The sequence below is a fragment of the Schistocerca serialis genome, chromosome 5 (assembly GCF_023864345.2).
Source record: "Schistocerca serialis cubense isolate TAMUIC-IGC-003099 chromosome 5, iqSchSeri2.2, whole genome shotgun sequence".
Lineage (NCBI taxonomy): Eukaryota > Metazoa > Arthropoda > Insecta > Orthoptera > Acrididae > Schistocerca > Schistocerca serialis.
In genome coordinates, this window is record NC_064642.1 from 35273975 (window position 1) to 35289429 (window position 15455).

Consider the following 15455-nt stretch of genomic DNA (forward strand, 5'->3'; position numbering starts at 1 on the left):
TTTCGGCTGAAACTTCAGAATGTACCAAAAAGTATCCCAACTTGCAGATACGACCTTAACTCTATACCCTCCGACTATGCTGCAGAGGTACAAAACAGATTTAATGTATTACAGCTGGAGGACAAAAGCTCGCAAGAGATGTGGACAGAAGTAGCTAATACTGTCAAGGAGGCCGCAGAGAAACACATTCCCAAGAAAAGGAACAGTAAGAAGGCTAGATGGCTATCAGTTGAGGCATTGCAAGTTGCAGAAGAACGAAGGAAAGCAAAAATCAAGGGAGATAGATCAGCTATGTTTGAATTAAATAAAGATTTTCAGAAATTAGCTAGAAGAGATAAAAATATATTCTTTAATGAACAGTGCAAGGAAGTTGAAGATAGTAACGTAATGGGGAAGACAAGAGATCTTTATAAGAAAATTAGAGAAATTAAAGGAAAATTCCAGGCAAAAATTGGAATGATAAAAGATAGAAACGGGAAAGATCTGAGTGAAGCAGAGGATGTTAAGGAAAGATGGGCAGAATATGTAGAAGACCTATACAAGAAAGAACTGCATCATAACAGGGCTCCTACTGCTGATGTTAATGTAAATTTAGAACTAGAGCCAGATATTTTGGAGAGCGAAATCCAGTGGGCCCTTGAAAATATGGCTGATAACAAAACTAGTGGACATGATGAAATACCAGCAGAATTGTTTAAAGTCACTGGAAAGGATGCAGTGAAAGTGCTGCACTCAATATGTCAAAAAATATGGATCACGCAGCAGTGGCCAGAAGACTGGAAAAGATCAGTATTCATCCCCATTCCAAAGAAGAAAAGTTCTAAAGAATGCTCAGATTACCGAACAATCGCACTTATTTTACATGCTAGCAAAGTTATGTCGAAAATCTTACAAAATAGACTTCGCCAATATCTAGATCAAGAGCTGTCAGAAGAACAAGCTGGATTTAGGAAAGGAAGAGGAACTAGAGATCAAATTGCTAACATTCGGTGGATTATGGAAAAAGCGAGAGAATTCCAGAAAGATGTGTACCTCTGCTTTATTGACTACGCCAAAGCCTTTGACTGCGTTGATCACAACAAATTATGGAACGTACTGAAAAACATGGGTGTACCAGATCACCTCATTCATCTGATACGGAGTTTATACCTTGACCAAGAAGCCACGGTGAGAACTATGTATGAAACAACGAAATGGATAAAGATTCAGAAAGGGGTCCGGCAAGGCTGCATACTGTCACCGTACTTATTCAATCTGTATGCAGAACATATCATGAGGAATGTGAGGCTAGATGAAGGAGAAACAGGAATTAAAATAGCTGGAATAAATGTAAACAACCTCAGGTACGCGGATGATACGATCCTATGAGCAGAAAGTGAAGAAGATTTGAGAACACTCTTACTGAAGGTGAAAGACGAAAGTGAAAAGGCTGGTCTTACGCTGAATGTGAAGAAAACGAAAATTATGGCAACTACACCTACCAATTCGCGGGATATAGCAGGAGAAACCATGGAGGTAGTGACCACATTCAGTTATCTCGGTTCCCAGATCTCTGCTGACGGTGACTGCAGCCATGAAATCCGGAGATGCCTGTTGCTCAGTAGACAGGCGATGTCAAACCTTGACAAGGTTATAAGGTCCAGAGATATAACACTAGCAACAAAGATCCATATTGTGAGGGCTATGGTCTTTCTAGTTGTGATGTATGGATGTGAGACCTGGACCATTAGAAAGGCTGAATGGCGAAGAATTGACTCCTTCGAATTGTGGTGTTGGAGGAAACTTCTTAGAGTTCCATGAACTGCAAAGAGGACCAACAGATCAATATTGGAGCAAATTAAACCAGATTTCTCCCTGGAAGGTCTAATCTTAAAACAAAAGCTGACCTACTTTGGACACACAATGCGAAGGCATGCCTCGCTGGAAGAAAACATTAATGCTGGGGAAGATTGAAGGAACTAGAAGAAGAGGACGTCAGAGGATGAGATGGATCAATGGCATCACAGCAGCAATGTGTTCCAACCTGGAAGGTCTACGGGAGAAAGTGCAAGACAGGAAAAAGTGGCGTGATTTGGTTCATGGGGTCACGAAGAGTTGGAACCGACTAAACGAATAGAGAGAGAGAGAGAGAGAGAGAGAGAGAGAGAGAGAGAGAGAGAGATGTTTTGTCAGTAGATACTTCTTAAACCTAACAGTGAAATATCTCTCTGTTTGGCCAATATACTACATGAAACATTCTGTACACCTAGACACATGACTTAGAGAATGAATTCCTGATAAGTTGGTCATTATGGGGGAGCATGTATTGCATGAGAGAGCCCTTTGAAAATACAACATGAACATTAGTATGCCAAAATAGCTTAGCAAACTTGTATGAAAAGGCCCAAGAAATGGGATACCCACACATTTGGTTTCACACACTGCTGATATAAGCGAAGGATTAATAGCAGAGACTGCAGCGTTTTCTCATTCATTATATAAATGGTTCACCAGTGAAGGGCTGCAATCCTTTTCATGTGGTACAAAGCTCAGGTTCTCTAATTCATTATTGATATTGCTGTCAGAGAGAGGGATTTCACACATTCATGCTATAGTAGCTCTGAAATAGCTGAGTTTATAACTTCTAGGATGATTGGAGGAGGAGTGCACTGTTGAAAATGCATCAGCCAAGAAACCTGAGAGGCAGTCGCAAGAACATCTTCCTGCTTGTAAAAGAAAAGTAATTTTGAGAAATTCCTATTTCCTGAAGGCCAGTGATCTCATTGACTTCCTCTATTGAGAAGGATTCTTTTCCAATTAAGGATTTTATGTATAATTCCAATGGTTTCAGCCACAGGTACATTTGTGTACTAGTTTTTGATATGTAGTGAGAGTAGGTAACAATTTTCAGGCATACTAGTGACTAACTGTTTCCTATTATGTCTCCTATTACGTATGTGACATTGTCTTTTAAAATCTGAACAACAAATTAAGCAGCCTTGTACACAGGGCTGTCTATACTGTTGATGATTAATCTAGCTGGACGGTCAATTTTGTGAGTTTTTATTTGTCTGTGGAGCACAGGGGCGTGAGGGTTCAGGAGTATCAAACTGCAAAGCAGCTGCGTCTGAATTATGAACAAGCAACAGTCAAGTTAATTTTTTAAACCTCGTCAAAGGCTGCTATACGGCATCACCCTCTACCATTTTTTGTTTGATGTCCTTCAGGATTTGGTGTTCTTGTGGTGGAGATGTTTTGCTTACGGCCCTCTGGATAATCTCACTCGCTTAAACCGTTAAGCAGATAGCTGCATCACTTCCAATTGAGGCTTTATCTAAGGCCATTTCTACATCAGTGATGAGAGAGGTAGTCACCTTATTATCTAACTGTGGTGTTAATTGATACTTTAGGCCTTTAACAGCGTCAACTGTGATTGGTTGAATACAATGTTTGTGAGATTAATAACAGTCTCAACAAATGGGAAGCTATGCTGAGGCTCATCAAAAGGGGTGGTGGAAGATTTACTATATATCTTTCAAGTTTCCTAAGCTTGTTAATATGACATTCACTACGCTGCTGGGCTGTTTCCCCTATACTTAAATTAACGTAATGATCAGATTGTCAAAAGTACGAAATTAAAAAATCTTAACAGCTTTAAAATAGGTGCTGTATGCAAGAGTATTTAGTCTATCCTTAATAATGTGCCACCTATTAATTTCATTTGAAGTAATGACTTTAGCACATCTGTACATCACCACAGATGTATGTCAAAATGATTGACTTTGAAGCACCTATGTACATAGGACAGAATAACTTCATCAGCAAGACAGGTCTTAGTAAACATAATATTCAGGGTTGTTTTCATTATCTTAAACTCCAGTTTGTAAAAATCTCAAGCCACTCATTTCGTTGCCTTACTAGACAAGTTGCAATTAAAATCATCCACTCCATAACTACCGTGGTGGCAATGGTATAGCAGCCATAATAGATCTTTAGATACAGAAAAAACAGTCTTGGTTGCACAGGATAGGTTTATTAATCTTCACATGTGACGTGTTCTGCCTCATCTAGCCATCATCACGCAATCTGGGAAAAGATGAACTGGACTATGAAGCACAGGACCACTTTGTGTTTCAGGGGGTGGTGAGGGGTATAAACTTCAGATCATAAAATAATCCACCATGACTGAGCTTACCAATAAAAACTCTTGCTAATCATTACCAAGGCATCAAACATAATTAACGGCCACAAAAAACTGGGAGGAAATAGCCATTTCTTCTTTATATCACCTAGAAGCAACAGGAAGAAGGGTAATGACTATAGGAAAAAGCAAGCTACTAAGCCGTGCAAATTCAGTGAGCAGAAAAAGATCACGAATGCAAAATACACCCATAAACTGGCTAGGCTAATACACCTTTGGCAAATTAATAGACACTAATAATAGTAGAAAAACAACTAAAAAGATTTTAGTAAAATATGAAGTAACAAAGCTATAAGCTATGTTAAACCAGAAAACTGACTGTAATGATGATAACTTACCCATAAAGAAACAACCACATGAACACAGATATGGTCTGTTAACAGCACTTGCTCAAAGTGTTGTAATGTCGGCAACTAGACTGCCAAGCGAGTGTCAAGGCCCCAGGCAGTTTTAGTGAAGTAAGGCTCATTAAATGGCACACTAAAACTTAACTAGCTGATTTTTAAGGCTTTGCCTCTTACCATAAACATCCGATGTAGACCACAGTTACATTTTTTTTTAATTTTTCACATCACTTTTGGCTTGTCTCACTGTGCAGCGTTTATGCACCTGACATTAATTTATGTGAGGACATAAAGCAAAGTGATAAAGCATTTATGTCATAAAGTACATACTGTAATATCTTCTATTCCTCAGGCTTTAGTTTGCTGCAAATATTTTGGTTGCATCTTAGTATTCTTTACAAATAAATAAATGCCAATAATTTCAATACACTACGATTATGATTTTATTCGTTATTATTTACACTGCTCAAAAGTCACTGCCTGCTGACACAAACCACTGATTGTTACATGTAGCCTGACAAGTTTGTTTCTAAATCATCTAGGGTACAAACCATTCCAATTGAGCTACATTCATATTTTCATTTTTGAAATTTTACTTGCATTTCACCATTTCATCACATATTAGTTTCACAAGATAACATCACCATCATCATCATCATCATTTAAGACTGATTATGCCTTTCAGCGTTCAGTCTGGAGCATAGTCCCCCTTATAAAATTCCTCCATGATCCCCTATTCAGTGCTAACATTGATGCCTCTTCTGATGTTAAGCCTATTACTTCAAAATCATTCTTAACCGAATCCAGGTATCTCCTCCTTGGTCTACCCCGACTCCTCCTACCCTCTATTGCTGAACCCATGAGTCTCTTGGGTAACCTTGTTTCTACCATGCGTGTAACATGAACCCACCATCTAAGCCTGTTCGCCCTGACTGCTACATCTATAGAGTTCATTTCCTCATTGTGGACACTCTCCTGCCATTGTTCCCATCTACTAGTACCTGCAATCATCCTAGCTACTTTCATATCCATAACCTCAACCTTATGTTATGTTATGTTATGTTATGTTATGTGGTTTATTCATCTCATTACATAAATTTTCAAATCATTTGATATGATGTACAGGAGACATGTCAAGGTTTACAAAAGAAACTTTATTTCCTTTTTTTAAGAGAAATACAAAAGTTTACACTATATTTTACATTTCTAAGTTACAGCTACACATGTACATAAAATAATAAATGTATTACAATCCCTGTGTTCAGATTGTGAAGCTGTCCTCAATGAATTCATCGACAGAATAATAACACTTTTCCACCAGGAGAGTAAAGAGCAATCTTTTCAGTGAACCAATCTCCATTTTAAATATATTACTGCCTTTTATTTTATTGAAAATTTTTAACCCCATATACTCTGGCGTTTGGGCATAAAGTTTTAAACGATGTGTTGGAAGTTTGAAGTTATCTCTGTGGCGAGTGCTGGAGTTGTGGTCAAAACGGAAATTGTCTAGTGTATGTTGATTTCTATATAGGAACACCACCATCTCATATATGTAAAGTGAGGGGACAGATAGTACTTTTAAATTCTTTAACAGTGGTCGACAGGATTCTCGTTTTTTTGCAACACACATGTTTCTGATTACTTTCTTTTGTAATACTAGGAGCCTAGTGACATTTGCTGAATTTCCCCAGAAGATTATGCCATAACGAATAACAGACTCAAAGTAGCAGTGATAAACTATCTTTCTGGTATCCATGTTTGTGGCACCTGACAAAATACACATTGCAAATGCTAAGTTGTTCAGTTTATTTGCTAAGTAATCTATGTGTACCTTCCAATTTAAATTTTTGTCAAGATTTAGGCCTAAGAACTTCACGTGGTTTGCTTCTGTGATATCCTGATCATTGCAAGTTATCTTTATTTCACTCCTTCCTACTGATTTAGCTTCAAATTGCATCATTTTGGTTTTAGTTACATTTAGTTTTAGTCCATTTTGATAGAACCAAGATTCAAGTTTTTCTAAAGTATTTTTGGCTTTTTCTGGAATATTTTCAGATACCTCATTTTCAATTAGGACTGATGTATCATCAGCAAATAAGACTGAATGAACATCAATAGCAAGTGGTAGGTCATTTACGTAAAAAAGAAACAGATAGGGACCCAATATCGAACCTTGTGGGACTCCTTGGGGAACTGTTTTCCAGTCTGATGAATAATTGGTTCCATTTGAAGTTAAAATTACTCTTTGTTTCCTACCTGACAGGTAAGAGCTAAACCATTTTAAAGCAGTGTCTCTGATTCCATACATCTGTAATTTGTGGAGGAGTAATGCATGGTTCACTGAATCAAAAGCTTTAGTCAGATCACAGAATATACCTGTAACCTTTCTACCTTTATCTAACGTGGAGCATATTTTTTGGATAAACTCATTTATAGCTTTCGCAGTGCTTTTACCCTGTTGGAATCCGAACTGGTTTTTAAAAATTATATCATTTACAGTAAGAAAGTTATTAATTTGTTTTGCTGCAATCTTTTCAAACACTTTAGAGAAGACCGGCAAGAGAGAGATAGGGTGGTAATTCCCCATATCTTCTGTCGATCCTTTCTTGAATAGAGGTTTGATCTCACCATATTTCAATACCTCTGGAAAGCATGGTAACCTGAATCCACCCAGCTTTAGCTCCCATACAACAAAGTTGGTCGAAAGATTGAACGGTGCACAGATAACTTAGTCTTGGTACTGACTTCCTTCTTGCAGAAGAGAGTAGATCGTGGCTGAGCGCTCACTCCATTAGCTTTGCCACACCTCGCTTCCAGTTCTTTCACTATGTTGCCATCCTGTGAGAATATGCATCCTAAGTACTTGAAACCGTCCACCTGTTCTAACTTTGTTCCTCCTATTTGGCACTAAATCCGTTTATATCTCTTTCCCACTGACATTACTTTCGTTTTGGAGATGCTAATCTTCATACCATAGTCCTTACATTTCTGATCTAGCTCTGAAATATTACTTTGCAAACTTTCAATCGAATCTGCCATCACAACTAAGTCATCCGCATGTGCAAGACTGCTTATTTTGTGTTCACATATCTTAATCTCACCCAGCCAGTTTATTGTTTTCAAGATACGATCCATAAATAATATGAACAACAGTGGAGAAAGGTTGCAGCCTTGTCTTACGCCTGAAACTACTCTGAACCATGAACTCAATTTACCGTCAACTCTAACTGCTGCCTGACTATCTATGTAAAGACCTTTAATTGCTTGCAAAAGTTTGCCTCCTATTCCATAATCTCATAGAACAGACAATAACTTCCTTCTAGGAACCTGATCATATGCCTTTTCTAGATCTATAAAGCATAGATACAATTCCCTGTTCCACTCATAACACTTCTCCATTATTTGCCGTAAGCTAAAGATCTGGTCCTGACAACCTCTAAGAGGCCTAAACCCACACTGATTTTCATCCAATTTGTCCTCAACTCGCACTTTTCTTTCAACAATACCTGAGAAGATTTTACCCACAACGCTGATTAAAGAGATACCTCTGTAGTTGTTACAATCTTTTCTGTTTCCATGTTTAAAGATTGGTGTGATTACTGCTTTCGTCCAGTCTGATGGAACCTGTCCCGACTCCCACGTCATTTCAATTATCCTGTGTAGCCATTTAAGACCTGACATTCCACTGTATTTGATGAGTTCTGACTTAATTTCATCCACCCCAGCCGCTTTATTGTACTGCAATATATTGACCATTTTCTCCACTTCCTCAAATGTGATTCTATTTCCATCATCATTCCTATCCCATTGTACATCGAAATCTGAAACATTACTAATCGTATTTTCACCTACATTGAGCAACTCTTCAAAATATTCCCTCCATCTGCCCAAGGCATCAACAGGATTCACCAGCAGCTTTCCTGACCTGTCCATAATACTTGTCATTTCCTTCTTACCTCCCTTTCGAAGACTGCTAATTACACTCCAGAATGGTTTTCCAGCACCTTGACCCAAAGTCTCCAACCTGTTTCCAAAGTCTTCCCAAGATTTCTTCTTGGATGCTGCAATTATCTGTTTGGCTTTGTTTCTTTCTTCAACATACCTTTCTCTGTCTACCTGAGTTTTAGTATGTAGCTATTTTTGATACGCCCTCTTTTTCCTTTTACAGGCTGCCTTGACTGTGTCATTCCACCAAACTGTTTGCTTCATCCTACCTTTACACACTACTGTTCCAAGACATTCTTTAGTTACTTCTAGTACTGTGTCCCTGTACCTTGTACATTCCTTTTCCAATGACTGTAATTGCCTACATTCAACTAACTGGTACCTTTCTGAGATCACTGTTATGTACTTGTGCCTGATTTCCTTATCCTGAAGTTTCTCCATTCTTATCCTCCTACATATTGACCTGACCTGCTGCACTTTCGGCCTCATGATACCAATTTCACTGCAGATTAAGTAGTGATCAGTGTCATCAAAGAATCCCCTGAATACACGTGTGTCCCTCACAGCCTTCCTGAGTTCCTGATCTGTTATTATATAGTCAATGACAGATCTGGTTTCTCTGCCTTCCCAAGTATACCGGTGAATGTTCTCATGTTTAAAAAATGAGTTTGTGATTACTAAGCCCCTACTGGCACAGAAATCCAAGAGTTGTTTCCCGTTCCTGTTGGCCTCCATATCCTCTCCAAATTTACCCATAACCTTTTCATACCCTTCTGTTCGATTTCCAATCCTGACATTAAAATCACCCATGAGCAGAACACTGTCCTTGTCCTTTACTCTAACAACTATATCACTGAGTGTGTCATAAAAACTATCCCTCTTATCTTGATCTGTCCCTTCACAATGCGAATATACTGACACAATCCTAATTTTCTTGTTAGACACTGTCAAATCTATCCACATCAGTCGTTCATTTACGTATCTTACTGCAACTACGCTGGATTCCATTGTTTTCCTGATGTAAAGCCCTGCACCCCATTGTGCTATTCCTGCTTTGACTCCTCTGACAGGTAAACCTTGTATTCTCCCACTTCCTCTTCTTTCTCACCCCTTACTCGAATGCCACTAACAGCTAAAACGTCCAACCCCATCTTACTTGCAGCCTCTGCCAACTCTACCTTCTTCCCAGAGTAGCCCCCATTGATATTAATAGCTCCCCATCTCGTTACCATTCGTTTGCTGAGTCGTATCTTAGGAGTCCCTGGTTTGTCAATTGGAGGTGGGGCTCCGTCAGCTCCAAAGGTCCGAGGCATTTTGCTCTGATTGTTGCCAGCATCATATTTAAAGTACCAGGGAAGCAGGTTGCTAGCCTTATTTGCCCCAGGTCCCATTGGGTTTTACCCCTAATGGTTGAGGGACTAACAGGTGATTTGGTAGTCTTTGCCGTCTGAGCACAAAGGTGACCACGACTCAGAATATGTCCGAGACGCCCAGCCTTATTCCAAAGTAACTAGTATCCTGACTGTCAGGACCACTTACTTGGCCACTCATACGTTGCCCGTGGTTCATGAACTAGGACATGACAACAGGAACCCACACCATGAACCACAAGATAACATGATAAGAAATAATTTTGTTTGTAATTATGACATTTAATTTACATTGCATTAATTTATTCTTATAAGATATTTTTTAGTTTGTCCAACATCATCGATGAACACAATATTATTTTTACTCGAATATTTTGAAGATTTGTGATACCAATATAACAATTCTCACCCATATCATTTGTAATTTATATAATTTTATGAGAATCACTGTTGTAACAAAGCTGTCATTTCTTTAACAACCTATAATTTAATATTTTTATTAAGTAATTAAGGCCGATAATTCCACCCCCCCCCCCCCCCCCCACACACACACACACACATACACACGCCTCTAGTTTCACAAAAATGTTTCTGGAAGTGGCAGATTTTTCCTTTAGTGAAATATATGATTTTTTCTCCACTGAATCTTATGAATATTATGCATTATTACATGAATTTATTGTCATTATATAGTTTTAAGTTAACAAGAGCAATTGCATCACAATTTCCAAGTGGAAGTAAATCTCCATATTCCACAATGTAATCATCTACTGAACGTAGTTTGTTGATTTTCAATAGTTTGATAAATCTGACCCAGTTTCATTCTCAGAAATATTCAGTATTTAGCTTCTCTAAATATTTGTTCTCTGCAGTTGTACATATGAATTTTATAAGCACACGAAATATATGAGATAATAACACTACACAAACCCAACTGTATTCTGAATTTTAATGCAAAAATTTAATTAAATAAAATCTTCCAGTGATTTAAGTTTATGCTGTGGGACTGACTCATATTAAATTTTTATGTATACTATAGTTTCTCTAATATAATAAGACAACAAAACTGTTGGAAAGTGATTTATTTGGTACTAACAATTGGAAAGTTGTTTGGAAAAGATAGCTTTGAATTATTTCCTACATCAAAAAAATTAAGGATTGCTTCATTCTCTGTGTTGCAGGAAAGACAAGGAGTCATTGTCCATGAAGTGACAGAGACTAGAACACTGAAGCTCTCTCATAGCCCGTCCTTTGGAATAACATCGTATCATATGACCCACGAGATAACTGATAGTGCAGAACCAAAAGCAGAAAAAGGGGCTGCTTCTATTTCTAAGGAGACTCATGATAGTGCTCCAGCTCTTGATATACGGCAGAAAAAACAAGATTTCGAGGAAAAAACTGAAGAGGAAATTAAATTGGAAGATGGTCTCAAAGAGGTAAGCTCCCCTGAAAAGGGATATCACCCTACAATAGCTCGGCACGCGTTGAAGAGCATCCTGTGATATCATCAGAAGATTCAAACCAGATACTGCAGCTGAGAAAGATGTATGCAGAATGCATGTCTCAAATTTTTGTTGCTATGTACATTACAAATGTTGTTATGTAATGAAAACGAGGTTTGGTAGCTTATGACAGATGGAGTTCTATATGATAATCTGGCTATTTGTGCTTGTTTGTTTAGCTGTCTGTGATACAGAGACGAATCACTGATACATACTATTTATTCATGACAGCTACAGTGTTTGAGCAAAGGTGTAGTGTAGAGTACACATTTGTGCTTCCTGACTCTTAAACAAAAGAGTGTTATTATAAATATCATTTGTCTCTTCATGAATGAAACATCTAATTTCAAATACTTGTGCAGCATCTGAAAAAATTTGCTTTTGCCTCTGACATCTATTAGACGCTTGCTATGTATCAAATTACTTAACATATTACGGGACATAATTCAGGATAGAGAGAAAAAGAAATGGCTCCGAACTACTCAGAGTATCTGAACCACAACTAAAAAGGAAGTAAATCTTGCCTCAGGTACGACAGGTAACGAAGAAAATCTAAACCTCTGTTGACTGAAAGCTTAATTATTATTTCATAACTTTACTGCTAGTAAAGCCTTTGCTATGCAGATGCAGGTTTCATTTCACAAGAGCTACATTGACTTATTTATTATATTCTGGATACAAAGCAAGCACATCTTATACAACATAAACATCTTATCAATACATAGACAAGAATACGAAGAAAAGAAATTCATAAAAGAAGTAACACTCAGTTACTCTGCTAACTTGAAACGAAAGGTACAAGTCTCCTTTTACTCATTCACTAACATGTTTGTTCATTCGTTCATTAATTCATTATGTTCCGTACATCCCATTAAAAAGGAGAACCTTCAGGGATATGGAATGAGTCAAGGTATATATTAGCATGAGACAATGGCAGCACAGAAGTTTACTCAGCATAATGTATTAATAATCAGCTATCACTATAATGCTTGCTGCTATTCATACTTATACCACTAAATTTAACCAATTAAATTGGTAAGACAGCCACTACTTTTTTTTTAAAAAAAAAAAAGAAAAAACGGCTGTTTCCTTAGTTTTACTGTATAACTATTGTTCAATTGCTATCAGTAGCTTCATATTCATTTGACTGCAACGATATTTTTCAGACAAACTGTGCTTTACATTTATAACTACTGAGTCCTACTTATAGTGCATTATTACTTATCATACAGCTTCATAACAAACACTATTTGCCATGTAGCTAACAGAACTTTTTAATCCCTAAAACTATACACTCAGATAATTTATGAAAAGATTGCTAATGAGATATATTTTTAACTTCTTCTAATTGGCAGAGATTTCCAATTTCTTGCTTTATGTTAGCTTGATGCCTTTCCTCCAAGAGTACATACTCCATTTCAGAAATGGGATGAGGACGCAAAGTCAACATGAAATTATTTTTGAGTCCTGTAGGAGATTATTTTGTACTTACTCCATCTCAGACAGAGCTCACAACAAAAATATGAATTCACTATGAAGCGATGTCAGACAAATAATTAACATACAGAACTCATAATTTATGTTTTTCACAATCAAAGAACTTAAAAATTGAAATTCCTTAAAATCAAGTCTGTATTGAATTCATTTGGAATGTTCATCTTGTCATTACCAGCTTCATCTCAGTGCTGTAAAACAATTTAACAGTTGGGACCACCTGACACCAAGACCCCCTGGTCCTTATAGACTCAGTTTCTCTTCTCTGTAAGTAAAATTCATGTTCATTGTCTTTCACATTATATGACAAAATTCTAAATTTGTTTTGTCAAACTATATTCTGCTTGCTCAGTCTTTTAATTTTCTGCCACACAACCCCACTCTTCCATCCACCTTATTCTTTACACAGTGAATCATAGGAATCTTTATCATCAAGTCTTCATCCAAGTCACATTATCAGCTATAATTAGCAATTTTTTTGTAGGACAAAGGCCAGATCTAGTCAGCTCTGAAAACAACTCATTTCTTTGCCACTGTCTTTGTTACAGATCCATTTTTTGGGTTCTGTACCTCAGTCAGTAAAAATGGAACCTGTATAGGATCCCTTTGTTGTCTGTCTGTCTGTCTGTCTGTCTGAATTTTTAGATCCTTCTTCCTCAGGAAAAGGTACATGTATCAAGTTGAAATTTAAGCTTCTATGCCAATGTAATCAAAAGATATAGCCATTTATGTCACATATTTTGACACTCACAAATTCACTCATGAAAATCTATAGTGTGCCTTGTGTTGACCTTTAACCATGAACCTTGGCAAGAAGCAAGGATTTACAGTACAAGAAAATTAATTCGTAACAATTTTTTTTTAAATTTGTTATCCATATGTCTGTCAGTGTCTTAAGACTTCCTTTTTCTCATGAACAGATAGACATATCAAGTTCAAATTTATGCCACCTAGGCCTAACTAAAGTCTACAGTCCCTTAGCAGTGTACGAAATTATAAGTGGATGCAGTCAAAGGATACGGCCATTTATGTCACATATCTTGATACTTACAAACTCCCTCATCAAAACCTATAGAGTACTTCCTATTGAATTAGAATCATGAAATGTGGCAAGAATCAAGGTTTCACAGTACAACTTGAGGGAAAAAAAGTCTGAGAATTATCTTGAAATTCATATCAAAAGTCTTGGAATTCTTTCAACATATACCTTGCCAGTGTCGATGTCAATAGCATGAAAGGATGGATGAACACTCAATACACAGAATTAAGTTTGCTAGGAACCCACAGTGTGCAAGTCCTAATTGCACTTATCGGATGTTTTTTCTGATGTCACCTGCCACCCTTCCATCACTTGGAATCAATAAATAAGTTCTCTGATCAATCTATCATCTATTTGCCTGATTACATGTCCAACTCATATCCATATCTTTTTCATTAGTCATAATTATATATTTAATCTGAGTTTGTTTCCCACTCCATTTGTTTATTTTTCCGCCTCTCCTGCCGAATTTCAACATCCACCTGTCCATTGCCCACTGAGAAATCCCCAGTTCCTGAATGGTTCTTCTGTTGTAATTTATGTCTCACTGCCATAAAACAGAGCTGAAACTACACACTGATTGCAAACCACCCATTTCAGACATATCATTTGAAGACAGTTCTTCATGGAATACAAATAATGGGGAGGGGTAAAAGTAACAACTCAATACATAACTGAGGCGTTCAGTCATTGACAGATATATAATTAAGACTCAGAATGTTTCTTGCTTTTGAATGAGTTCTTCTTTAGTGTATGTGTACATACACACACACACACACACACACACACACACACACACACACACACTCTCTCTCTCTCTCTCTCTCTCTCTCTCTCTCTCTCTCTCTCTCTCTCTCTGCCCAGACACCACAGCTTGACTGGGATGTGGTGATGAGTTGCAAGCAGTGTACAAGGGAAGGAAGAAGGTGGGGAATGGATAAGGGTGAATGATGGATGGAGCAGGAATCAGCAGGTACACAGGATAGCAATGTGACACTTGTGATCTCATTCTGGCTGCTGGCAAGCAGAGTGACTGTGGAAGTGGATTGTGAGGAGAGATAAACGACAGAAGGAAGCAAACTGCAGATAGGAGAGTGTGAGTGCAGGATGAGTGAAGTTATGATCATGGGTGCGATTTTAGGTACATGTGGAGTACGGCTATTAGAGATTAGGAGGATTACAAGACTGACAAATGTATTGCAAGGACAATTCCCATCTAAGTATTGAAGGGAAACATGATGGACAGAAGTATCAAGACGGCAAGAGCTGTGAAGCAGTCACTGAAATCGAGCATGTTGTACTCAGCAGCATTATCTACCATTCGATGGTCTATTCTGCCCCTTGCTGGTTCGTGACCACTGATTCAGGTAGACGGGTATTGGTTATTCCACTTTCCACCCAATCCACCAAATATCTTAGTCCAACCTTATATTACACCAGTTCTGAAGCCCTTGCCATATGGATCACAAAGCTGTGGATGCCCCAGGTGCAACACCTGCATGATGTACCCTTCCAGCACATCCTATTTCTGTCACAACCAGAGGCAGGGCCATATGTAAAGTAGCCATATCGTATACT

The 15455-nt window shown here is 37.8% G+C and overlaps 1 protein-coding gene across 3 annotated transcripts in view; it reads left to right on the plus strand.

The window, feature by feature from the left end:
• Positions 1–15455, plus strand: part of LOC126481027 (titin) — an 804028-nt gene that overhangs the window by 30545 nt on the left and 758028 nt on the right. For all 3 annotated transcript variants that reach the window (XM_050104491.1, XM_050104492.1, XM_050104490.1), the window contains exon 2: positions 11021–11278. In XM_050104491.1, the coding sequence (XP_049960448.1) occupies positions 11111–11278 (168 nt within the window). In that variant the 5' untranslated portion in view covers positions 11021–11110. The remainder of the gene's footprint in view (positions 1–11020; positions 11279–15455) is intronic.